The following is a 27,069-nucleotide window of genomic DNA, read 5'->3' on the forward strand; positions in this document are numbered from 1 at the left end:
GCATCAGGGTTCGCATCCTGGGGGGTCTGGCAACAGGACTAGGAATCCCCAGAGAATCGGACTTTGAAGGTCTGCTCGATTTGATTATAGAACTTACACAGGATGGGGGAAAGCAGAGACTCCCTCATGGAGGACACATAAAGTCTTGTGCACAGCAGGACCCAGAGGAAAGCAGCAGTGACCACAGAGGAGGCTGAAGCAAGCCTATCTGCTAGTGTCGGCAGGTCTGCAGAGGCGAGGGGCGGCTGTGGCTCACTCCCAGCGACAAGGGCACTGACAGCAGCAGTTCGGGGAAGCACGCCTGGGTGGAAGCCCTCCCAGGGGCCACCAACAGCCCCACCATACAGCCGTAAGCTCCAGTGCCGGGTCACCTCAGGCCAAACAATGAGCAGGGAGGGAACACAGCTCCACCCATCAGCAGACAAATGGATTCAAGTTTTATTAAACTTGCCCCCCTCCCCCGACACCAGTTCTACCCACCACCAGACCCTCCCATCAGGGAAGCTTGTACAAGCTTTCAGATAGCCTCATCCACCAGAAAGCAGACAGAAGAAGCAAGAACAACTACCACCCTGCAGCCTGCAGACTGCTACTGCCGCTAAGTCACTTCAGTCGTGTCCGACTCTGTGCGACCCCATAACAAACCCCCAAATCTCAGAAAGTCAGACAGGCAGAAAAGGCAGAGGATTATGTCCCAGGTGAAGGAACATGATAAAACCCCAGAAAAACAACTACATTAAGTGGAGACAGGCAATCTTTCAGAAAAAGAATTCAGGATAATGATAATTAACACAATCCAGGATCTTGGAAAATGAATGGGGGCAAAGTCTATGAAGATGTAAGAAATGTTCAACTAAGACCTGGAAGAACTAAAGAGCAGCACATCAAATCACTAGGGGAAAGATAAGCTATTCCATAAACAGTGTTGGGGAAAGCTGACTCCTTACCCTCATTCCTAAAACAAAACAAATTCTAGATGCAGGAGCAATTTAACTTTTTAAAGTGAGGCCACACACACAAATAGTTAACCAGAGCAATGGATCAGAACAGAACGTTAGCAAACTGACCTATGATTTTACCAGAATTTTGAATGTAGTAACGGTGGCACTTTATTTATTTTTAGAATATTTATAAAAGTTATTCTTAGAAATACTCTATCTAGACACATATGTATTACTTGAATTTATTTTTTATAACAACTTCACTGAGATAAATCACAATAGTATACAGTTCAGGCACTGAAAATATACTATTCAATATTTAGTATATTCTCAGAACTGTGCAATCATTGCCACAATTTTAAAATATTTCATAACTCCAAAATGAAACGTTTACCCATTAGCAGTCACTCTTCACTTTCCTCTCTTCCTCCCAGTACTAGGTAATCACTAACTGGCTTTCTGTCCCCATGAATTTGCCTATTATGAACAATTCATGTAAACGAAATCATACACTATATGGTCCTTTGTTATCTGAATTCTTTAACCAAGAATAACTTGTTATTTATGGACAAACAAATTAAAGACACTTTAGCCCATAAAGCAGAGAAGTCAATGGCACCCCACTCCAGTACTCTTGCCTGGAAAATCCCATGGACGGAGGAGCCTGGTGGGCTGCAGTCCACGGGGTCGCTAAAAGTCAGACACGACTGAGCGACTTGACTTTCACTTTTCACTTTCATGCATTGGAGAAGGAAATGGCAACCCACTCCAGTGTTCTTGCCCGGAGAATCCCAGGGACGGGGGAGCCTGGTGGGCTGCCGTCTATGGGGTCGCACAGAGTCGGACACGACTGAAGTGACTTAGCATAGCATTAGCCCATAAAGAATCCACCTGCAATGCAGAAGATGCAGGTTTGATCCGATATCCCTGGGTCGGGAAGATCCCCTGGAAGAGGAAATGGTAGCCTACTGCAGCATTCTTGCCTGGGAGATCCCATGACAGGCTACAGTCCATGGGGTTGCAAAGAGTCAGACATGATTGAGCAACCAATGCTTTCACTTTTCATTCTAAAAAACAAACTTCAAAGGACTACTGTGTTGTTGGAAAAGACTCTTGAGAGTCCCTTGGACTGCAAGGAGATCAAACCAGTCAATCCTAAAGGAAATCAATCCTGAATATTCATTGGAAGGACTGATGCTGCAGTTGAAGCTTCAATAGTTTGACCACCTGATTCGAAAAGATGACTCATTAGAAAAGACCCTGATGCTGGGAAAGATTGAAGGCAGGAGGAGAAGGGGATGACAGAGGACGAGATGGCTGGATGGCATAACTGACTCAACAGACATGAGTTTGAGCAAGCTTCAGGAGATGGTGAAAGACAGGGAAATCCGGCATGCTGCAGTCTATGGGGTTGCAAAAAGTTGGACGTGACTGAGCAACTGAACAACAACTGTGTTATCATATGCCACAGTGGTAGTAATCCAAAATATAGTTTTCTATGAGAGATTATATATCCAAAAGTTTGATTTTTTATATATTGTCACTGAGAAAAGTTTCCTAGTTTACTGTCTGAGCTTTCTTAGTAAAAATCAGCCAAAATCTTCAGCTCTGTTTCTTAAAAGGTGCCATTTTAAACCATGGACTATTGAGAAAAGGTAAAATAGTTGTCTATTTCTTTAAAGTGTGATGCATACATAAAGGACTGGAAGAAAATACATCAAATTTAATGAGTGATCAGTTCTGGAGAGGAGAATATAATTTGGAGGACAGACATTCATTTTGTTTATTTTTAAACATTTCTTAATAATGCCTATGTACATATATATGAAAACTTTTAAAATATAGAAAAAATTAAATTTAAAAAGTCACTATATATAACCACAACCAGGTCACTGGGGTGAATGTAGAAGAACATAATTCCAAGAAACTATAAAGGATCAGTAATTTTGACAGTTAAAGTGATATTCATTACTATAAGCCAAAAATACACTGTAAAGACAAAGAACTTAAAAAAAAAAAAACACCTTCAACACGTATCAGGGTTAATTTCCTTAATTTACAGATAGTTCTGAAAAATCAGTATGAAAATGGCAATCTAACAGATAAAAGGAGCAAAGAGCATGTTCACAAGGAAAACAGAACCAATAAGCAACTTCAAAATGGAAGAAGTGCAAATCTAAACATCACTTTTACCAGAAAATTGGAAATTTTACATGGATGACTTAGATATCCATATCCAAACAAACATGCAAAATTTTTGTATAAGGATGTCCACTGCAACGTTTTTTATAAGAGCAAAAAATATTAATTCAAAGTGTTTATCCATGTAGCTCTAATTAAATAAACAACAGTATGAGTACATGAAGTCCTATACAGCTGTTGAAAAGAATGAGTTAATTTTCTATGTGATGATTTGGGGAAACATCCAAGATACACTGAGGTGAAATCAAGTCGCATAACAGTCAGGGAAAACCTATTTCCCATCTAGTATCTTCTAGCCTGAGCTAAGGGAAGTGGGTTTGGGGAGGGAAAGCGGAGTTCAAGGCAACCTAAGCTGGACAGTCTTACTCTCCAGAAGGTAGGAAATATCAAATACAAACTCTGACTACTTCAGTTTTGTCTGAGGCTACTCTGTGTCCATATGTTCTTTTAATTGATAAGCTTTCGATGTAGAGAAAACCCTGAAAATAAACATAATTTACCCTTATGTGTACATAAAGTTCAGCCTTGGAAGTCTAAAGGGCTCGGATTGTGCTGGGTGTGGACATACGCAATATCCGCAGATATGGGTCCTTCCTCCTGCCCTCTCAGTGCCTTGCCAGGCCAATACAATGTTGGTTGAAATTAAAAGATATAACCATAACTTTTTTTTAAATAAAATTCAAATACTAAAAGTCCGATGTCTATCCAGTTCTATAGTCCCTTAACACAGAAATACTCTAAGAAAGTGCTAGCAAACTGACTTTTATAAAATGAAAGGAGACTTGTTTTTTAGCACCTATCAAAATTATAAAACAGCTATTTTTAGGTCTCTTTAATCTATTTGATTTACAAAATTAGACTCCACCACTACCCACCCCTCCAGACAAAAACACAGCTTGGGGGCAGGAGCCTATTTTCAGTCATCACTCTGTCTCTAAACACCTCCCTCTTTGCTTAAGCCATAGCAATGAACAAGTATTTTTTAATTTTGGACAATGTTTATTTTCTCTGTATCTATATATGCCAGGAACATGTAAATCAACTAGAATTTAAAAGTATCTGCTGGTCTTAATTAGCCACCAGTAAAATACGAAAATGCATTTACAAATAGGACATTTCTCAATAGTGCAATGCTTCTGTGGAAATTTCTGTATGTAAACTTGAGCTGTTCTATGTACTATTTTCAGTTAAGAGTTTCCACTTTAAAATTACTTTTTTTTTTAAAAACAGAATGGAAACAGTTATCTTTTGGCTAGGACCTCAGAACAAGCACCAATGCACATCAGCAGCTGAGTACTAGAGCAAAAACTCTACCCGATTCCACCCCATATTTAAACCCCTTGGTGGCCAAAGACATTAAGAAGCTGCTCTACCCTGGGCAAGACACAACTGGGCTACTGCATCAGAATTCTGATAAACTGGCCTAGAAGAGCCCTTTCATAGAAAGTAACTTAAAACAATGCTTTTGCTTTTCATGTTTCAGAGGAGTTATTCGCCTCCTCAATACACATCCCTAATGTGAGAACAATGCTAAATAACATCAAAGTTATGGGTTTGACCCTTGAAGACAACCAGTTTTACTCCAATTGGTCACAAAAGGCCAAAGTCATAAAAAATAAGAACAGTGCACTGAAGAAGTTCAAAATAACCTAGGAGAGGAGAGAAGTAAATACGGAACAGAAGAAATAGAAGTGGCCATGAATTGATAATTACTGAAGTTAAGTGATAGATATAAGAGAGCTTTTACACATTTCTATTTTCTTCTATTTTAGGATTTGCCATAACAAGCATTTAACTTATATATCACGTCAGTATTTTCCCACTATAATGAATATTAGTGATATTATGACTGGGTGTAAATTAAGCAACAGTTTACAGATGACTTTTTAATGCAGTATAAAGGATAAAACATATCTAAAGCTCTCAAACCATCCACTCTTCAACAACTCTCAGCAGAGGAAAGCAGTAAAATCATCCACTCAGTATGCTGGGAGGGCAAACACAATTTCCCATATTCCTCAGATCCGGGTCATTTCCTCCACCAACTACAACTAATAAACCTTCCCCGGTAGACTTCAGCTGTAGTTAAATTGGTTGAGTCATCCTGTTTCTGTATGTGCTGAAGGAATTTTCCAGTGCTGTTAACCAATTTACTATCTGCGGTTAGAACCTTAAACACTCTAGCTCACACTAGGTAGGTTTAATTTACCTTAGTTCATCTTTGGGGAGTCAAATTCAATTGCCTGTTTATAACTTTGGAACAGATGAAAAAAGTAGACACTACTTTTTTATTACTGTGTTTTCTAGAATTATGCCATGGAATTGCATGCTTATATACAGGATTGATTCTTTAGGAAATAAAACTTTTTAAAAGTGGTTCCTGCTTAGGACAAACACTCTTGGTAGCAAATATTTGTAAAACAGCAACATTATCAGTGTTACATATTTAGTATCAGTGGTACCCCTGGAAGCACACAGAGTAAAATGGCAAATGTCAACCTTCCCATTTCTTGCTTCCCAGTTCTCCTCCCTTTCCCCAGATGTACCATAGTTAACAGTCAAGTGTGACTACATTCAGGTCTTTTTATATGTATTTATATCCTTTTAAATATATATACACACACATCATTTTGGTTGGTTTTAGGGGATCATGTTATACATGTTCTGCAGCTTGCATTTGGGTAACATAAGTCTTGAAGACCTTTCAATATATAAAGCTCTAGTTCATTCTTTTTAATGGTTACATAATACTCCAAAACATGAACACACAATTTTAGCATTTCTTTAGTAAAGATAATTTAGGGCCTTTCCAACATTTGTTACTATAATGTTGTAACAAACATCTCTGTGCCCATATTTTGTAGGACTAAGTGAAAAAAAAAAAAAAGAAGAAATTTCTAAGTCTAAAGGCATTCACAAAAAGCCTTTACCAATTTCAATTCTATCAGAAGCACATAGTACATATTACTAATTGCACGGCACAGTAGTTAGCAATTCATACAATGTTACCATCACTAATAGTATAATACTTAGATATACCAAAAAAAAATTTCTTGCCAGAATGTCAGGCCCCAAAATATGTCTCATTGCTTTTATTACCCATGTAATGAGGCTGCACATCTTTTCAAGTTATTTCTTCTTTTTCAAACTTTTTGTCTAGTAGATTTTAGGAGCTCTTTATATTATTGAGTATTAATCCATTATATCACAGTAAGATTAAGAATGTGTTATAGGTTATTTGCTTCCTTTTCTTCTAGGAATCTACAAAGCCCGATTTGTACGGGTCTCAGTTCAGTTCAGTCGCTCAGTTGTGTCCGACTCTTTGCGACCCTGTGAATTGCAGCACCCCAGGCCTCCCTGTCCATCACCAACTTCCGGAGTTCACTCAAACTCACATGCATCGAGTCGGTGATGCCATCCAGCCATCTCATCCTCTGTCGTCCCCTTTTCCTCCTGCCTTCAATCCCTCCCAGCATCAGAGTCTTTTCCAATGAGTCAACTCTTCGCATGAGGTGGCCAAAGTACTGGAGTTTCAACTTCAACATCAGTCCTTCCAAAGAACACCCAGGACTGATCTCCTTCAGAATGGACTGGCTGGATCTCCTTGCAGTCCAAGGGACTCTCAAGAGTTTCTCCAACACCACAGTTCAAAAGCATCAATTCTTTGGCGCTCAGCCTTCTTCACAGGCCAACTTTCACATCCATACATGACTATTGGAAAAACCACAGCCTTGACTAGACAGACCTTTGTTGGCAAAGTAATGTTTCTGCTTTTGAATATGCTATCTAGGTTGGTCATAACTTTCCTTCTAAGGAGTAAGTGTCTTTTAATTTCATGGCTGCAGTCACCATCTGCAGTGATTCTGGAGCCCCAAAAAATAAAGTCTGACACTGTTTCCACTGTTTCCCTATCCATTTCCCATGAAGTGATGGGACCGGATGCCATGATCTTCGTTTTCTGAATGTTGAGCTTTAAGCCAACTTTTTCACTCTCCACTTTCACTTTCATCAAGAGGCTTTTGAGTTCCTCTTCCCTTTCTGCCATAAGGGTGGTGTCACCTGCATATCTGAAGTTATTGATATTTCTCCCAGCAATCTTGATTCTAGCTTGTGCTTCTTCCAGCCCAGCATTTCTCATGATGTACTCTGCATATAAGGGTCTATTTCCATTTAAATATTTATTTATTAGACTGTTAGCTAAAGAGTTAACAGAACTGTAAACCATAGAAAAATAGATCTAAAATCCCAAGAGCAATTAAAAATAACATCCAATGACACTGTGACATATTAGGAGAGTACTCTCATTTTCTTTAATGCTGTAACTAACACACTATCTTCTTCCAGGAACAAGCTGGAAGAACTGAAGGGTAACCATAAACCCTTGATTTTCTTTTGACAATTTTACTTCAGCTTTTTTACTTTGGAATTATTTGTTACTGTCATAATTGTTAAGGACTAAAAGGAAGTAAAAAAAATAAAATAAAATGTCTTCCAAGCCTAAAAATTTAGGTGGGAAGGCCTTTATATATTTGCATATGTGTGAGAGTTCATCTTGGTTTCTCTTACAGAAGAAACTATTTGGTTTGAATATATCTCTGCAAGAAGCTATTATCACCTAGGTTTCTTTTTTAAGAAATTATACTTTTTTAAAAAGAGGGTATTTTACAATACCTAGGGGTAATAAAAATTCCCAAAACATACTAAAATGTCAACATAGGTTTCAAGAATATAAAAGTTAATCTCATACTTTTGTAATAAACTGCTGTTGCTGCTGCTGCATCACTGCAGTCGTGTCTGACTCTGTGCAACCCCACCGATGGCAGCCCACCAGGCTCCCCCGTCCCTGGGATTCTCCAGGCAAGAACACTGGAGTGGGCTGCCATTTCCTTCTCCAATGCATGAAAGGGAAAGTGAAGTCGCTCAGTCAGGTCCAACTCTTAGCAACACCATGGACTGCAGCCTACCAGGCTCCTCCGTCCATGGGATTTTCCAGTCAAGTAGTACTGGAGTGGGTTGCCACTGTCTTCTCCATAATACACTGCAAAATAGTAAATATTTATAAAGTATAACATAAAAGTACTTTTAACACAAAATGCTTAGGAGAACCAGTCATGAATTTTTAAAGCAAATAATTCATATGCTAGACTAACCCACAAAGAGTTCTCACATTAATTTGGAATGGAATTACCATTAGATGACTTTTACCTAAAATGGCCTTACTTGTTTACTTCTTGCTTTACCAATGGCTGCCAAATTTCCTTATCATATATACAGGTAAATGCAGTAAGAGGAAAAAATTTTAAAAGAATACAACAAGACTAAGAATGATGTGATCATAAGATATGAATAAAAGACAAACCCCTGAAGATGATTAAAAATGAAGGGCCAGTAAGCAAAATGTAAATAAATCTCTTAAGTCTCTAAGAGAAAAAGGAGTTAAAATAGCTAAAGAGTCTCTAAAAGACATTTAAAATAAGTAAAGACGAAGGGAAAAGATAATTCCCAAAAGAGGTGCTACAGCTAATTAACAAACATTTTAAAAGGTCACCCTAACTAATAAAATAAATGCAAATTAAAACGTAAACTTTCACCTAAAAAAACCCCAAAAAAGTACTATGAAAGTTTAGTCATGCATTGCTAGTCCTCCAGTTAACGGCCATAACCCTTCTGGAGTTTAATTTAGCAATATGTATCACTGACTCAATGGTCTTGAGTCTGGGTGAACTCCGGGAGTTGGTAATGGACAGGGAGGCCTGGCGTGCTGCGATTCATGGGGTCGCAAAGAGTCGGACACGACTGAGCGACTGATCTGATTTGATCTGATCATGAACTACAGTTATGTAAAGTTTAAAAATAAAATAAAATTTTAAAAAAATATATAAAGTATTAAGTCACCACAAAAAAAAAAAAAAATTCTATCAATGACATGTGTGTTATCTATGGTTTGCTTTAAAATACTCCCACAAAGGGAGAGGAAAGTAGGAGGGAAAGGGATAAATCTTACTTATAAAATTCCAAGTAGTATTAGATTTATCATGCTCTGGGAGGTGAAGCTTAATCCTACCCCACCCTTAAACATGGACTAGATTTCCTGATCCCTTCTAAAGGGTAGAATTCAGAAGAAGGTAACTTTACAGTAGAAAAACCTATCAAACACTCTCTTAACCACAAGATCAAGGTAAGCCTACAAAACAGAGGAGACAGACTAATATTACTTCCAGGTGATCCTAGGAAAGTCCTTATAAATGATAAAAAGAAATCGACTATTACTGATTTTACTTATCTTAAATTAGTAATATTGAGTAATATAATATTTTCTTTATATTTTTATTTATGTATTTATTGGCTGCATCACACAACCTGTGGGCTCTCAGTTCCTCAACCAGGGATCCAAATGGCATCCCCTACAGTCGAAGCATGGAGTCTTAACTACGGGACCATCAAGGAAGTCCTGGGTAACGTACTATTAATTCCACCAACACTTCTTGTCCTCCAGAAACATTTTGCGATCGCCCTCCTTGAAATCCTACCAAGAAGTTTATAAATTAATATTGCTTTGAAGCAAGTACTGTGTATTAGGCTTCCCTGGTAGCTAAGATGGTAGAGAAACCGCCTGCAATGCAGGAGACCTGGGTTGGATCCCTGGGTGGGGAAGATCCCCTGGAGAAGGCAATGGCTACCCAAGGCATTTCTGTCCTTACATGCAAACATTTTAAACAACAAAATGTCAGCTTATCCTTGGATTCAATCTTGGATTCAATCCTCTCTTAAAAAAAAAAAAAATCAAAAGAAGAAAAAAACAAGAGAAATCATTTCTAAGAACCTCAAAATACCGAAACTTGACTTTTCCTTTATTTTTCTCAAGATTGAATTATAAAAATATGTACCCTTATTTAACCTCCATACTCTTGCCAATCTCTCATTTCCCCTCTTCTTCAATAAAGGTTAGTTCCCTGCTCCTGCTTCCAAGAGCAATATTACTAAGAAATTCATATCCCTTATAAGAGATGAGTCAGAAACCCAGTATGCTCAATATGAAATTCTTGTGGTTAAGGGGGGAAAAGTATGTAGAAGTATTATGTGGCCAGCATTTAAATCTATGGGAGAAGTATTCTACATTAAAATGACTATACCAGTTCTGTTAAGGTTATCAGATGTTTTTTCTTGTTTTCCTAATTTTCTATATTTTACTTTTAAATTGAATCACATATTTACATATGGGTATGCAAATCTGTCACATATATATAAACATAGATAAATGTAAACAAAAGATTCTATCCAAAATAAATACTAAAGGTTGATGCCAAACTTCCTTGCATTAATAACTTAAAGATAAATTTTCTTCTATGGACACTCGCCAATCATTTAAAACCATAAGAATTTAGTATTCAAAAATGATGTGACTGGTGGCCCAAGTGTCTAAGGGACAGAGATAGTAAGAAAACTTGTCACTGTATACTGCCTTTGTGTCTTCTGAGTGATTCAAAAAATATTAACTTTTCAAAAGAATAACTTTACCATGAGCATCCTGTTCTTCCCATACCAGAACCATTTGCTCTAGGGACAAACAATTACATCTCAACTTTTCTCTTGAACTGAACGTACTAAATTATCTTAAGCACACTATCTGACCTTCCATCATCACTGAATTTGTTATCTAGCATTAATACATAAAAAATGGTATTCTAAACTCTGTGAATATATGTTACAAAAAAACCAAACCCCATTATCAGTGAGAAATAACCAAGTATATAAACAGATCATACAATGGATATTTCTAAAGTCAGCCTTTGCCCTAAATCTGAGGTAATCATTCTTTATAGTATACTAAAGACTAAGAACCACTGGTCTAGATATATAAAAACTTGTTTCTGGATTAAGATACGTGAAAACTTGTCTCTGGATTGGAAAGTACATAAGACTATACCCTCTGGCTCAGGGTGTAGCCAGTTTTCAATGTTTTACCTTTCCCTTCCTCTACTCATCCTCTGGTGGAAGTATTAACAGTTAAAGAGGATCAAAATGCTGTAACAACCGGAGTATGCGTCACAAGCTACTAATGTTGGTATAATGTTTTGGTAACATCTGGTCAATTGAGTTTAAAATAAAAGCAAATGGGAATTCATTTTAAAAATACACATATAACAAGGAAAATAAAGGAAAACAGATGAGAACTAGACTAGGTTTTTTTAAAGTGTTTTCCCAAGACTCATTCAGAATCAAAGACATCTGGATACATTTCATAGGTGGGAAGCAGAAAAAAGAGGGTGGAGGGAGGAGAGAGATAAGCGATAATATTAAAACTCAGTAAACAGGAAAACAATTCCTTTTTCTAGAATTTTCTGAACATACCAACCACAAAGTGTATTTATATATCAAAACTTGAATTACAAATAAATGAGGGGATCAACAGTTTAATAAATGCTAGGAATGTACAAAGTACATGCTAAGAATGCCTTCTAGCAATTAAGGAAAAAAAAAAAGCCCCTAAGTGATTCTAGAAGACAAATTTAGGTGAGTATTTGATCTTTAATGGCAGAACAATGAAAAATATCAACAAACTTACAACATAATATATGCATTAAAAAATCTCAAATACAATTACAACAGCCAAAGAATAGGGGAAAAAATCACACTCCACTAACATGATAAGCAAAGATTTCTTAATAACATAGAACATATGCAAACAGATTCTTAAAGTGGGAACTGCACTGGAGATTACAAACTATAATTTTATGGCAATATGAATTCAGAAATTAAAAAGTGTTCATGACCTTTGAATAATTCCACTTCTAAGGTTCTATCATTTTTTTTTTTAATCTGAAATACAAAGAACTATGTACTAAGATGGTTATCACAGCTTTATCACAGTGAAAAACTGCAAACAGTCTAAATGTCTGGCTGGTGACTCAGTGGTAAAGAATCTGCCTGCCAATGGAGGAGATACAGGAGACTCGGGTTCAATGCCTAGGCCGGGAAGATCCCCTGGAGGAGGAAATGGCTACCCACTCCAGTATTCTTGCCTGGGAAATCTCATGGACAGAGGAGCCTGGTGGGATGCAGTCCATGGGGCTGCAAAGAGTTGGATGTGACTTAGCAACTAACAACAGCAACAACAAATGTCTGGCTAAAAGGAAATGCTTAAATTAAGATACATACTGTGAAGTATTATGCAGCCAAATGCTTCATCTTCTTTCATAATGACATGGAGAAATAAGCACAACATAATATTAAAATATATTAAAAAGGATATAAAAATAAGCAAAGTACATGCATATATTTTAAAACCACAAAAAAACACTTGAAAAAGTTGAAAGAAAACACAGGAAAACTAACATCGGGAATCTCTGAGTGACAAGATTTTACTTTTCATTCTGTATATTTTATCTTTCAATATCATAGAATTTTTTTTTTTTTGCCAAACTGCAAGGCATGTGGGGCCTGAGTTCCCTGACCAGGGATCAAACTAGTACTTTCTGCATTGGAAGTCAGAATCTTAACCACTGGACCACCAGGGAAGTCCTTATCAAATAATGTGGCGTCCCTATCAAATAATAATTATATATTAACTTTTATTATAAATCAGGAAAAATGCTGAATGCAGCAAAACTAAGGAAAACTAACTCCAATTTTTCAATAAATAAATAGTAAAAAGTAAACAAAACTTCAAGAGATGGCAGGGATATGGTTACAGTTTAAGAAATTTTAGAGCTATCAATCAAATGCTGTATATAGACCTTGTTTGAATCTGGAAGCAAACAAACCTAGCAAAAGGACAATTATGATACAAACAAAAAGGAACTTTGAACACTGACTGGATTAAATGTCATTTAGGAAATTACCCTGCGTTAGCTTTTTTAACATAACTATAAATGTCAACTGTCACATCTGAAAGAGTCTTTATCTCTGAGAGATTTCACTATGTATTTCCAGTTAAAGAGATTTTTACGCCTGGGATCCAGGTGAAAATAACCCTGTAAAAGGGGAGGTGTGGATGAAATAAAAGTCATAAGTTCAGTACCTGCTGAAGCCAGCTGATGGATACATACAGATTCATGACCGGTTAGTACTAAAAATTTCAAGCATACCTCAGTTTTTTAGAAATACATTTTTATAGACAAACGAAAATTCTTCTGATTTCTCCCCATGCAAACAGAGGGCTCTTCTTGAGAAAGCAGGTATAACCAAGCCTAATTCAAGGTCAGAGGATGAAAACTATCTTTCTACTGTAATTTTAAGAAGGTGACTTATGATAAAATCACTTTTTCAATTAGTCCTATCTTTACAGTGATCAAGACAATGTCAAAATTCTTCCCACTTAAAAATAAAAACCCATAGCAAGGGCAAAATACAAAGTAACAATTTAGAATACATGCAATTTGTTTTTATAATACAGAAAATAGAGATGCTGTCAGGAACTCAGAAGTATTTTATACATTTTTACCTAAAAAGCATCAATGCTACTAACGTTCCAAAGTTATAAAAACCAAGAGAGTAAAACATACCAGAAACAGCTAAAACTGCCCCCCAGACATTCAGGAAGATTACCTTTGCATTTACTTTCTATTTTTAACCTTATTCCCAATTACAGGAATAATTACTCAACTCTAAAAATAATTTTTCTACAAACTCCTTTCTGAATCCGCTTTTGCCCAGTAGCCAATTAGAAAACTGATCAACCAATTAAGGAGACCTATCCCAAAACTCTGGCTACTTTTCATATTAAACAGGGAGAACAAAATATTTGCCTATCAATTTCAGTAATATTATATCATACACTAACATGTATAATTAGAAGTTCAGATTACTTTTATCAGATGACTCAACATCTTAATGTAATAAGGTGTTCAAATTCCCACAGATACAATATGTTTTTGCAACATACTCATTTGCTTTATTCTTTTATCAGAAATGGATCTCAATCAAAGTCATATCTAAAATAGTTATGCCTGCAGCTTTCTAACTACTTTCATATCTTAACAACAGCCCTTCCAACAAGTTAAGCAAGAAAATTATTCCTCTTTTAAAATGAGGAAAGTAAGTTCAGATAAGCGAGCAATTTGACCATGATCACATTTCCATCCAGCATGAGAGAGACCGTGGACAGGAAGTCATAATGTAAATTCCTGACCAAGACTCATTGCACATCTGTCAGATATGACCAATCATGAAGGTTATACTTGTTTCACTCTCATAAAGACAACTTTAGAGCACTACAGAAATTAGATAACCATCAATTAACTTCCTAATGCTTCTTTTGAGTTACATACTTTTCTCTTAAACTACATTTGTAAGTCTGATTCTCTGATGGGAAGTGCGCAAGGAGAAAGGATGCAGTTTCAAGTTCAGATCAGTCAATCGTCATTTGGTAAAAACTAGGCTAAAATGCTGCCTGGGAGATTAAAGTCATTTTAAAATGTAAATGTTGAAATAAATCCATTATATTCCTTAAATACCACAATTCTCTGTGCTTAGGAGTTAAAACTTCCTGAGTTCTATCATGACAAATTTTTTAAATTTACATTAATAACCAAGCAATTACAGTTACAAATTCCTAATACTACTCCCTATTTGATCCAACAGGGTGACCCTATACTGTGTGTAAACAAAGAATGTTGCCTGCCATTCCAGTTCTTTAAGGATAAAATCATTAGCCACAATAGCTGCTGATCTTTAAGTACACAATGAAAGAATTTAGGGTGACACATTCTGTGTTTTGGATTAATGGACCCCTAGGTGGGCTTTCCTGGTAGCTCAGCTGGTAAAGAATCCTCCAGCAATGCAGGAGACCTGGGTTTGATTCCTGGGTTGGGAAGATCCCCAGGAGAAGGGATAGGTTACCCTATCCCTTCAGCTCCAGTATTCTTGGCTTCCCCAGTGGCTTAGATAGTAAAAAATCTGCCTGCAATGCAGGAGACCTGGGTTTGGTCCTTGGGTTGGGAAGATCCCCTGGAGAAGGGTATGGCAACCCACTCCAGTATTCTTGCCTGGAGAATCCCCATGGACAGAGAAGCCTGGCAAGCTACAGTCCATGGGGGAGCAAAGAGTGGGACACGACTGAGCAACTAAGCACAGCACAGCAGCACAGATAGTCGAAAGGCCTATCTAAAGAAGAATTCCAATGACCTCAGATTGTTGCATCTTCCCATGCACAGAAAAGCACTAAAATTGAGATATCTGATCCATGCAACTTCAGTAATCTTTCAACTGACTGTACATATAGATACCAGCTCCTCCAGTACCTTTGGAATGGTTCCTCAGAGCTAGCTGAGAGCCTATCTCCCGTGTTATTCCATGTCAGTAACACATGGAATAACCTCAACTCATGACTCCTGTGTTGTGCATTTTTTTTTCACATCGACAGGCCCATCCAGAATTAGCTATTTACAAGAGAAAAATAAAATAAAGACCACATCCGAAAATCCTATTATAAAACATTTTTACAGGATAACAGAAAGCTTAAATATATTCTTTCAGAGGGCATACTATTCAAAAGGAAGAGATGAGAGTAGGCTAGAAAGAATGACAACAAAATGTTCTTTCTTCATCAAGGAGAATGGGAATGTACAGAAAAAACAAGGTCAATATGACTAGGAGGCCTGTGCAAGATAGCACAGTATAGATTAGGTATGTATCAGAGGACGCTAAGTCTTCATTTATTCATATTTAACAAACCACAGCTTCATAAATGGTACTTTTAAAACACTGGGGATGCAGCAGTTCTCATTTACTCATTTAAAGAGAAAAAAAATTGAGGCCCTGAGAAAGTCAGTGACTTACCCAAAGTCACCCAGAAGAGCAGGGCTTCAAACCCCTGTCTTCTCTCACTTCTCCTTTCCTGAAAAGGATCTATCTGACAAGTCCCCAGGGGACTAGGTAGCTAGCAGAAGAGTTCAGAGGAGGATACAGAAGAAATAAAACATTAAGCCCTACCTCCAAGCGTTTGCAATCAAGTTAATTACTAATTATAATTCATTCTTATTATAATAATAATATAATCACATACTAGTATATAATTAACAGCCAAAATAAATGTCTCAGACAAACAACTACTGTGATAATCTCTCCAGAGAAAGTTCAAAAGGAGAACTACTTAACTCACTTAACTTCTATGCCTATTATACTAACAGCTGAACTGTTCACGGTTATCAAGAATTTCCGTATCTCCTTAATTCCTCTATGTGGTTGTAGCACAGGACTCGGTTAAAGGCCCCCCCAGCCCCCACAGCTGCCATTACTTTTCTGGAAAATTCCCTGCTAATGTGACCCTATTTTCCTACACCTTAGACACTACCTTTTCTTTCCTCTACAACCTTTTCCCCCCTTACCTGTATCTGATTGTGGGCTTCCCTGATGGCTCAAACGGTAAAAAGAATCTGCCTACAATGCAGGAGACCCGGGTTAGACCCCTCAGTCGGAAAGATCCCCTGGAGAAGGGAATGGCAATCCACTCCGGTATTCTTGCCTGGAGAATTCCATGGACAGAGCCCGACTGTATTCTAGGAATCACCTTAAGAACACCTGCTAAAAACAGCATGGGATAGCAGAAAGAATATATCTTAGATAAGAGACTTATATCTTAGATAAGAGACTTAAGTTACAACACTACTGAAAAAATGGATAAAGGAGCCTCTCTGTGACTTCAGTTTCCCTATCTATAAAACAAGAGTGATAATTGAAACTATTTATTTTAATGGGTTGTTCCAAGGATCGGGTGAGAATTTTAAAGAGTGCTTTATAAACTATAAAATGCTCTGAGGCAATTCAACTCTAAGCCTTTAGATTTGAAATGTATCTTCAATCCTCAACCCAAGTTCTTTGTATACTGCTTTGGGGTTTGGGTTGGGGGGGTGGGGGGGTGGGGTTGAATTCCCCTGGGGCTCAGCCATCACTCCTTTGCATAAAAGTGAAAAAGATGAAAGAAGTCTTCAGTTCTAAATCTTGGTCCCTCATCTACAAATTTTCTGTTCTTCCCCGGCTATTCTTTACTCTTGTACAATCTTAAAGACTCTCTCAAGGCCCAGGGGTAAAATTTATTATAAACAGCCAAACAAGGGAAAAGTCTGCAATTGAATCATCTTTGTTTATATTCAGTATCTTAACCCAAAGTTTCATATTCTGAAAATGTTCTCTGAAATTTCTACTCGAGTACTACTTAATCACATTCTGAATAAAAATTTTTTAATTCAGGAAAAAACACTGTGTTCCATAAGTTAGAAACAGAAAAATTTAACAGATGGTATAAAAATTCCATATTCTGTGACCACCCCCGCAAATCATAGAGGATACAATTGTTAAGAAACCAGTTTTCAATAGCTGTATTACAAAATACAAGCATGGTCTGAAATTCTGAAGTACATCACAAGTAATGTTACACATCTGTGAATGATTTGTTGTTATTGTTCAGTTGCTAAGTTGTGTCCGACTCTTAGTGACCCCATGGCCTGCAGCACACCAGGCTTCCTGTCCTTCACCATCTCCCAGAGTTTGCTCAAATTCATGCCTATTGATTCGGTGATGCCATCCAACCATTTCATCCTCTGTGGTCCCCTTCTCCTCCTGCCTTCTATCATTCCACCATTCAAATAAACCAGAGCAGAATCAAGACTTTTTCTCACTATTACTCCCCTTCACTTCCTTGCCTATTTGATTTTTGTCACAGAACGGAGTTATGGCTACTACTCTCCCAACTCAGATTAACCCATGGCTTATCTCAGCCATGCTACAGCCTAGACGACCTATCTGAACACAGGTGCACACAAATGCCATTCATAATGACAGGAAAAAAACGCTTAGAACCACTGTGATACAGAAAGCAATGTTATTAAAAAATGAAACTCAACTCACGACCATAAAGCCTGGGCTCCACAAGAGAAGCCACTGCCATGGGAAGCCCGCACACTCTAGAGACTAGTCCCCACTTGCTGTAACTTGAGTAAATCCACTCACAGCAACGAAGACATACCACAGCCAAAAAATACATCAATCTTTAAAAAAAAAAATAAATTTGAATAAGCACCACAGGAAAAACAGAAGTCTTCAAAATTTCAAGCAAGTCAGTTTCTTCTACATTACCTCTGCCAGGAGTACAAAGCAACAAAACACATAATATGTAAAAAAAAATTAGCTTTTTTAAAAAAGTATAAGCTAAAACAAGATAACAACCAGAACACATCCTCTAAAACTTCATTTACCAAGAAGATGCTCACTGTATCCCTAACTTGATTTGAAGCACCTTTATCATTGTCAAAATTTGAAAGTGCCGCACCTGCGATACTTGCCAATGAGCGCAGTCAAGCATAAATCACCTTTATTCTGTACTTTTACAAACTTGAGACGCACATCTGTGTTTTGACCTAAATTTTAAAAAGGAAATGAAAATTCAATATGAAAATAAAGCAACAAAAAGGTAACTTTCTTTAAACAAAAGCATTCAAGTTTGAAATGCTATAAACAAAATATAAGCCTTACTATAAACCTAAATTGGTTTTGGTTTAGAAAAACATACACTTTCTCGAGGAGTTGAACTTTTTTAATTTTAAAAGCAATCACAATTATACTTTTACAATTCAAATACAGAAGTTTAAAAAAACCACAAAAGTAAAAAAGGTACTCTCTTCTTCTCAGAGGCTACTTCTACTTAAAAAACCCTCATGTAGGAGCGTCCCTGAGTGGCTTCAGTTCAGTTCAGTTCAGTCACTCAGTTGTGTCCGACTCTTTGCGACCCCATGAATTGCATGCAGCATGCCAGGCCTGAGTGGCTTAGTGGTAAAGAATTCACCCGCCAAGGCAGGAAACACAAGTTTGATCCCTAATCAAGGAAGTTTCCACATGTCGAGAGGTCACTAAGCCCGTGCATCAAAACTACTAAAGCCCAACTCTAGAGCCCAAGAGAAGCCACTGCAATGAAAAGCCCGCACATCGCAACCAGAGTAGTCCCTACTCACTGCAGCTAGAGAAAGCCTGTGTGTAGCAAGGAAGACCCAGAACAGCCAAAAAATGTTAAATTAACAAGTAAAATTATTAAAAAAAAAAATAAAAACCTTCAGGTAAATTTTCTAGGATTGCAGGAATATATATGCTGTATATACTTGCTGAACCATGATTAAAATCGCATTTCAAGTCATTAAAATGTGATTATGTTTTTTTACATAATTAAGACTGGTTGGTTGGCTATTTAAAGCCATGGTTCACCACAATATTATTTATAATGGTGAAAACTGGAAACTACATTCATGTTTAATATTAAGTGAAAACTTCAAGTAAACCAGTTTATTCAAAACATCTTATAAAATGCAGCCAGTTAAAATCAAGTTTAGATATTTTCTAAGGCCATGGTAAAAAGATCACTATGTTGACCCCACTCCTATCCCTCAAAAAGAATACAAGCTTATGTGAATATTACATCTCAGCTGTACCAAAGATGAATTTTAAAAGTTAAAGACTGGAAGGAAATATGTGTACAGGATTGTAACTTTTGTTGTTGGTTTTATATATTACTATCCTTTGCAGCTTTTCAATAACAAGCATGTCTCAGGTTTTTTTCTCTTTTTTTTAAAGGAGGGACTACTAGACATGCATATCCAATTTAGGTTTAAACAGAACAAAACAATTCATGAAAGTACTTCTAGTAGCATAATCTGACAGCTAAAACAAGTAGGTTTACTTATTATAGCTCCCATGATTCTCTAAGACAAAAAGACTAGTCAACATTGTTGTAATATAAAGTTTATGAATTTTGGGTCAAAGAAAATTGAGTTTGAATCCCACAAGTCCCAAGTGGCTTTACCTTAAGCAATTTACTAACCAGAGCCTGTTTCCTCTGGTATAAATTGAGGGTGACAATGTCTGAGTTGGAGGGCTGATGTGTAAGCCAAACATACAGGAAGTAATGAAAGTCAAGAGACTAGCATATAGACTCCATAAACAGTAAATGTCATTGCTATTGAGATTCAGACAGGTAACTGTTTTAATTTCAGATTCAAATAATTTTCAGCCTTCTTTTCAAATCACTTTGAAGTGTCCAAACTGTTACTTAACTGTAGGATCTACTGCTATGTGCATACAACCAATTCAGATGGTTAGCCCTTGTTACGTGGACTGAAACATGAACATGAATGTAAGCACACACCAAAAGAATACCTTTGCTTATAAGCTTGTAGTAGTACAATCTTAAAAAAAATTCTAATATAAGTCACAGTATAACTGTCGGGAGTGCTTACTTTCTGCAAAATCTTTACAACTCATATATTAATATATTACCATTAATTATCAATGTAGACAATATAGTATCTTTTATTGAAGCTTTTGTTCTAAGTCTTATTAAACTATATGGGAAAAGATTTTTACAAATACTGCTTTTTAGCAATGTACTGCTTCTTACAGATATAGTTAAAGTTGATATTTTTCTTCATTTATTTATCCCATCAACAAGCCTACTGTTGCTTAATGGGAAAAGATTTTTACAAATACTGCTTTTTAGCAATGTACTGCTTTCTACAGATATAGTTAAAGTTGATATTTTTCTTCATTTATTTATCCCATCAACAAGCCTACTGTTGCTTAATGGGAAAAGATTTTTACAAATACTGCTTTTTAGCAATGTACTGCTTTCTACAGATATAGTTAAAGTTGATATTTTTCTTCATTTATTTATCCCATCAACAAGCCTACTGTTGCTTAATCGGTCCTCCCTGACCTCATGGGCCTCCCAATCAAATAAGCCAAATAGCCACAGACAACTACATATGAAAAGTGAAGCTAAAGGAGCCACACAGGGTTATTTACAAAAGCCCAAGATGGGTTACGATAGAGCTCTGCTAAAGATCGTGTGTGACCAGAGCTTCCACACATAAATATAGCTATTCAGGCTTTAAGACTAGGAAGAGAAGAAAGACAACCAGTATTTCTCTAGATTAAGTATCCTCCCCACCCCAAATCAAAGTGAAAGTGAAAGTCACTCAGTGTGTCCAACTCTTTGAGACCCCATGGACTAGTCCATGCAATTCTCTGGGCCAGTGGGTAGCCTTTCCCTTCTCCAGGGATCAAACCCAGGTCTCCTGCATTGCAGAAGGATTCTTTACCAGCTGAGCTGCTAGGGAAGCCAAGAATACTGGAGTGGGTAGCCTAACCCCCCTCCAGTGGATCTTGACCCAGGTATCCAACCGGGGTCTCCTGCATTACAGGCAGATTCTGTACCAACTGAGCTATCAGGGAAGCCCCCCAAATCAATGCATCGATCAAATTCAGTACTTTTAACTCATTTGGAAAGGGTCTTACAGTGAGAAATCTGTTCAGTTTATGATGATCCCATGGTAGTTCAAATATTACAACACCCAAATCAATGAAGAAAACGTATGAAGAATTCAAATGAGTATATGAGCAGGTAGAAAAGTGATAGATTCTGGGTGTGTGGAATGCAAGGTAATGCATAGGGAGGAGAAAATACCTCAAATTTACTTTAAACCTAGTAGTTTTAAATCTGAAAACTCAATACAACAAAGCAAGAAGACGTAGGAGTCTTTACAGGATGTTCCTTGAGGTCATCTACCAATTGTGCAACTTCAGGCACAAAGACCAAAAAACAATGAACTTCATTAAGGACTGGAAATGGGTCAGAAAACATTATTTTGCCCTCAACAAAAAAATGGCTTACTAAAACTAAAGGACTGCATATAGTTCTAAACACTGTAGGGTATACTGATTAAGAGAACTGACTTGGGTTCAAATCCAACCTTCTACTCAGTATGTCTCAGTTCTTTCATTTGTAAAGAGGGAGCAGGAACACCTATATCTGAGTTGTTTTACAGTTAACTGAAAAACGTGTAAAAGTTTTTAGCATAGTATCTGACACATGCAGGAGACATACAAGACTTGGGTCCGATCCCTGGGTTGGGAAGATCCCCTGGAGGAGGGCACGGCAACCCACTCCAGTATTTTTGCCTAGAGAATCCCCATGGACAGAGGAGCCTGACAGGCTACAGTCTACAGGGTACAAAGAGTTGGACACACTGTAGCAACTGAGCATAGTCAAAACTATGATTTTTCTAGTACTTATGTATGGATGTGAGAATTGGACCATAAAGAAGGCTGAGAACCAAAGATAATTTCTAACTGTGGTGTTAGAGAAGACTCGTGAGAGAGAAGACTCTTGGACTGCAAGAGATCAAACCAGCCAATCCTAAAGGAAATCAACACTATTTACTGGAAGGACTGATACTGAAGCTCTAATACTTTGGCCATGAGATGCAAACAGCCAACTCACTGGAAAAGACCCTGATGCTGGAGAAGACTGAAGGCAAAAGGAGAATGGGCAGCGGAGGATGAGATGGTCAGATAGCATCACTGACTCAGTGAACATGAATTTAAGCCAATTCAAGGAGATAGATGCTTTTGAGCTGTGGTGTTGAAGCAGACACTTGAGAGTCCCTTGGACTGCAAGGAGATCAAACCAGTCAATCCTAAAGGAAATCAATCCTGAATATTCATTAGAAGGACTGATGCTGAAGCTGAAGCTCCAATACCTTGGCCACCTGATGTGAAGAGCTGACTCATTAGAAAAGACCCTGATGTTGGGAAAGACTGAAAGCAAAAGGGGATGACAAAGGACGAGAGGGTTGGATGGCATCACTGACTCAATGGACAAGTTTGAGCAAGCTCCAGAAAATGGTGAAGGACAGGGAAGCCTGGCATGCTGCAATCCATGGGGTCGCAAAGAGTCGGACACGACTTAGTGACTGAACAAAAAGTATAACATGGCTGTTCCCTGATCCAAACATCAAGAACTATTGAAGTAGGAGAATCAAGGTACACCCCTACAAAAGGAGACTGAAAATTAGGGTTCTGCCATAAAACAAAAAGAACTGGTTTAAGAGACAGTAGAGGGGCTTCCCTGGTGGCTCACTGGTAAAGAATCCATGTGCCAATGCAGGAGACACAGGCTCGATCCTCGGTATGGGAAGATCCCACATGCAGGAGAGCAACTAAGCCTGTGCACCACAACTATTGAGCCTGTGGTCTACAGCCTGGGAACCGCAACCACTGAGCCCAAATGCAGCAACTACTGAAGCCCACATGCCCTAGAGCCTGTGTTTCATGAGAAGCCACAGTAATGAGAAGCCACTGCAATGAAGAGTAGCCACACTCACCAGAACTAGAGAAAAGCCCAAGCAGCAATGAAGACCCAGCAGTCAATAAATAAATAAATAAAATTATATATAAGAAAAAGAGTGCATTCAACAGTAATACAGATATGTTCAAGTTTATTCATTCAACCATCATATTGAGCACCTGCTTGGAAGTGAAAAGGACAGACAAGGTCCTCATTTTCCCAGAGTTTAATTTCTAGTATAGGAGACAGAATATAAAAACAAAGGAAATTCCAGATAGTGATGTTATAGAGAAAATGAGAGAATGGTGAGATAATTGTGGGAGCAATCTCCTTGAAGAGACAATAGCTGAACTGAGACCTGAATGACATGATGGAATCAGCGACAGGAAGATCTGGGAGAAGATTGAAGTCACAAAGAAGAGCAAGTGCAAATGCCCTGAGGCAAGAACAAACCTGGCAAGTCCCTAGGACAATGCTAGTGCAGCTGGAACACAGGAAGAAACTGCTGTTGCCAGACTCCTGGGTCCTGATCAAGGCATTTGGATACAAGGTGAGATAGAGGAAGGCGGTGCTGAGACCTCTACTGCTTGGCAAACCTTGAGAAAGAGGCTGGATTTTATTCGGAACGTGATGAGAGACTTTCAACAAAGGGGTGACGCGATCTGACATTTTAAAGAATCCCTCAGGCTGTGGGAAAGGGGATGCACCATAAAAAGCCAAAGTGGAAGCAGGGAGACCAGAGGTTTCTGCAGTAGGCCAGGTGAGACACGGTACGAGTTGGCAAAGGTGGTAGCGGTAGAGAAGGGAAAAAGTGGACAAATCTAGAATACATATTGAACACTACCATTCAAGGCACATGTAGGTAAGTTTATGACTAAGGGACCCAAGTGGGCTATTAGTATATTTAGGATACTCTTTAGTAAGTACTTATCCTTTGAAGCTGAGGTGCGGGGAACCTCGCTTCTCTTTTGGCACCACTGATAAAGCACTGGACTAAACAGGCACACATCCAAGACTCAGTGTTCATAAAGCATATTAAGTGTATAAAGTAAAATCTTTTAGGACCTTACTGCCGGAGGCCTTGCCAGCTGGTCAACATCTGGGACATACAGGAGCTATAGCACAGAACTAAACCCTTACCTAAATCAAATCACCAAGTGACCAAAAGCTTTTCAAACTTCCATAGTGTTAACTCAGGCTATTCTGTGCCTGTTTTTCCAAGAGTTAAACAAGCAAAGTCTTAGTCTGTCACACAATGCATACTGATTTCATAAACCTTATAATATCATCATGAGAGATTTGAGAGGAAATCTTTTAAAACTATGATTTTAATCATTATGGTTTGGCAAACATACAGCGAATATTCTATAAAAGTTAAGGTCCAAGAGTATCTATAAAAATTGTAATGTGTTACTCAAAAATGAAGTGCTAATATGTGAAAAAGTAGGTTACAGAAGAACATGAGGTATGATACCATTTTTGTATAAAATATCTAAATGCAAAAAAGTCTGGAAGGATATAAACCACTGCTGACATTCTGGTGGTCTCTGGATGGCAAGAATATTGATGACTTATTTCTTCTTTTTTTCATTTATCTGCTTTAATCAACATTTTCTCCAATTATCACAAATTATTTCATATAAACAAAATTATTTAGGTATAGATTAGCTTAAAAAATAAAAAAAAGAGAAAGAACTTCAAGAAAACATAATTTAATTTGTTTCGATCAGCAGCATTCCAACTGTGGTGTTAAGAAAAAAAGATCTCGATTGCACACGCTGAAGGAAGAAATTTGCTAGGAAGAGGTCCATTTTATACCACACAAGGACATAATATACCCTTCAAGGGAGTAGTTCAAATTCCTAAGATCTCTTCCTGGATTTGATAAATGACAATCAATTTAATACACAGCTCTTTTTCTTTCTTGCCGTTTGCTAAAGAAACACCTCAATTAATGAATTCTCTGGAGGAAAAAAAAAAACTTAAAAAAAACTAAGGACAAAACAGAGGTTTGGTCTTCTGGTCTCATTCATGCGGTGTAAAGGCGCGGAGGGCGGCAGGGCTCGAAGCAGGCTACCCCAGAGGAATCTGCGTGGCGGGTCATCTAAAGTGGAAGGGAACACAAACCCTCTGCAGGCTCCACAGACTGGGCAGTGAGAACGCCTCCTAAGGGTCTCAAGACTTCCCCTGGAAGGGCTGACGCCGTCCAAGTTATTCTACGCTGCCAACGGTTTCCGACAAAACACAGTAACTGGAAGATCTCTTTAAACGCGGGTATTACGTGCAGGAAGCTCATCCGACTTTCTCTATGCAAAGCCAAGACATTCTCCTAAGGCCACATCTTCGCTTCTGTAAACTAGGGCAACTGAAAACACCCTATTGACTCTCTCCGGCTAACGAACATCCCTGTGGCTAAAATCCTAATACACACACGAACAGACACTTCGGAAAACTGGCTCTAATGGTAACACGGGACTTCAGGTACTCCGGTAACCAGTTTATCGCACTTTATCTTACAATAAAGGGTACCACCTCTTTACTGTCAGCTCTGGTTCCACGTACTGAACAAACAGAAAAGGGGAATCCTTTAAATTCACAACACAATAAGGGCTAAAAGCTCCCGCTTTCTGGATGGCAGCTTTCTAGTCTCATCAATCACAACAAAGGACGCATACCGGTGACTCCATCAGACCCGGCAAGGGCGGAGAAACAGAGGTAAATGATTTAGTGAAGATTGCAAGGTTTGTGAGGGATTCCTTCCAGCTACGACTCACTCACTCTTCTTTTTACTCCATTATACGCCTCCACCCGAGTTGACTGCTTGCCCTAAAAATAAAACCACCCGTGGCTACCGTCCACTTCCCTGCCAAGTCCCGACTCTGGTCTCCTGCAGAGAAAGCCAAATCTCAGGCTCTTCGCCCCACTCTTCGCCGGAGGACGCGGGCTAGACAGTAGCGGGCTTCTCCCGATGCACAGTCGCCAGCCCGGTCGGGGACCCCTTGAGCCCGAAAAGCAGCCCCGCACTGCCGCAGCCCGCCAGAGCCCCCAGGAAAAATCGGGGCTAGGGAAAGGTGGGCCGGCAAACGGCGGTGGGAGAAATGGGAGGCACTCACCCGCCCAGACAACAACCGACGGGGCGGGGAGGTTGGGGGCCCGGACTAAGCCTCGGCAGAAAGACCGCCTGGAGCTTCCGGAACGCTGCGGCTGCTCGGGAAGCCGCTACCGCCGCCGCTCCTGGCCGCCGGCTTCCTCCCCTCCTCTGTTTTGATTCGACTGACCACGTCACTCTAAGCCACGAGACCCGGATCTGCCGGCTCCCGCGGGCGGCGGCGCAACAGATTGCAGCGGCTCAAGACCCAGGCAGCTGGCCTGCCGAGCATGCGCGTGCCCCGCGCCTGCCCAGTGGGCCCGGAGGGGCGGGGCGGCCGCGAGCGTCACGCGGTTCGAGGGGGCGCGGAGCACCGGAGTTGCAGTTCCGGTTGGGAGGGGTGGGGCGCAGCGTTGTGTGATGGAGAGGGCGAGGCCCTGCGTTTGTTGAAGTGGCCCACGTAGGTTCTGTTTCGTGTGTCGTGGATGTCCTCTGCAGTGTGTCTCCCTTTGCCGAAGCTGATGGCTTTCCTCAGCTGGAGTCTTTAGAATAGCGGGGGTAGTGGTGCCCAAGCTGCTGGCTTTTCTCAGCTGGAGTCTTTAGAATAGCGGGGGTATTGGTAAGTGAGGGCGCAAGGTGGTGTCTGATGAGACTTGTAGAGATTGTTTTGGATCACTCAGGCTCAGGTGAAAACTGGAGATCGAGGTTTGGTCTTATAAATACAAAAA

General features: G+C 38.9%; 1 protein-coding gene across 5 annotated transcripts in view; it reads right to left on the reverse strand.

Moving 5' to 3' along the window:
• The window catches only part of SMIM14 (small integral membrane protein 14), a 61,034-nt gene extending 34,528 nt beyond the window's left edge, over window positions 1–26,506 (reverse strand). Inside the window, exons 1-3 of one of the 5 annotated variants that reach the window (XM_055588323.1) lie at window positions 26,367–26,503; window positions 18,412–18,499; window positions 17,991–18,130 (exon numbers count right to left, since the gene is read on the reverse strand). In XM_055588323.1, the coding sequence (XP_055444298.1) occupies window positions 17,991–18,126 (136 nt within the window). In that variant the 5' untranslated portion in view covers window positions 18,127–18,130; window positions 18,412–18,499; window positions 26,367–26,503. Of the gene's footprint in view, window positions 1–97; window positions 306–16,471; window positions 16,668–17,990; window positions 18,131–18,411; window positions 18,500–26,366 lie in introns of those variants that run through there. The other 4 variants (XM_055588327.1, XM_055588328.1, XM_055588326.1 and 1 more) reach the window with 4 other exon arrangements.
• Window positions 26,507–27,069: the final 563 nt, after the last annotated feature.

Source organism: Bubalus kerabau, chromosome 7 (assembly GCF_029407905.1).
Source record: "Bubalus kerabau isolate K-KA32 ecotype Philippines breed swamp buffalo chromosome 7, PCC_UOA_SB_1v2, whole genome shotgun sequence".
Lineage (NCBI taxonomy): Eukaryota > Metazoa > Chordata > Mammalia > Artiodactyla > Bovidae > Bubalus > Bubalus kerabau.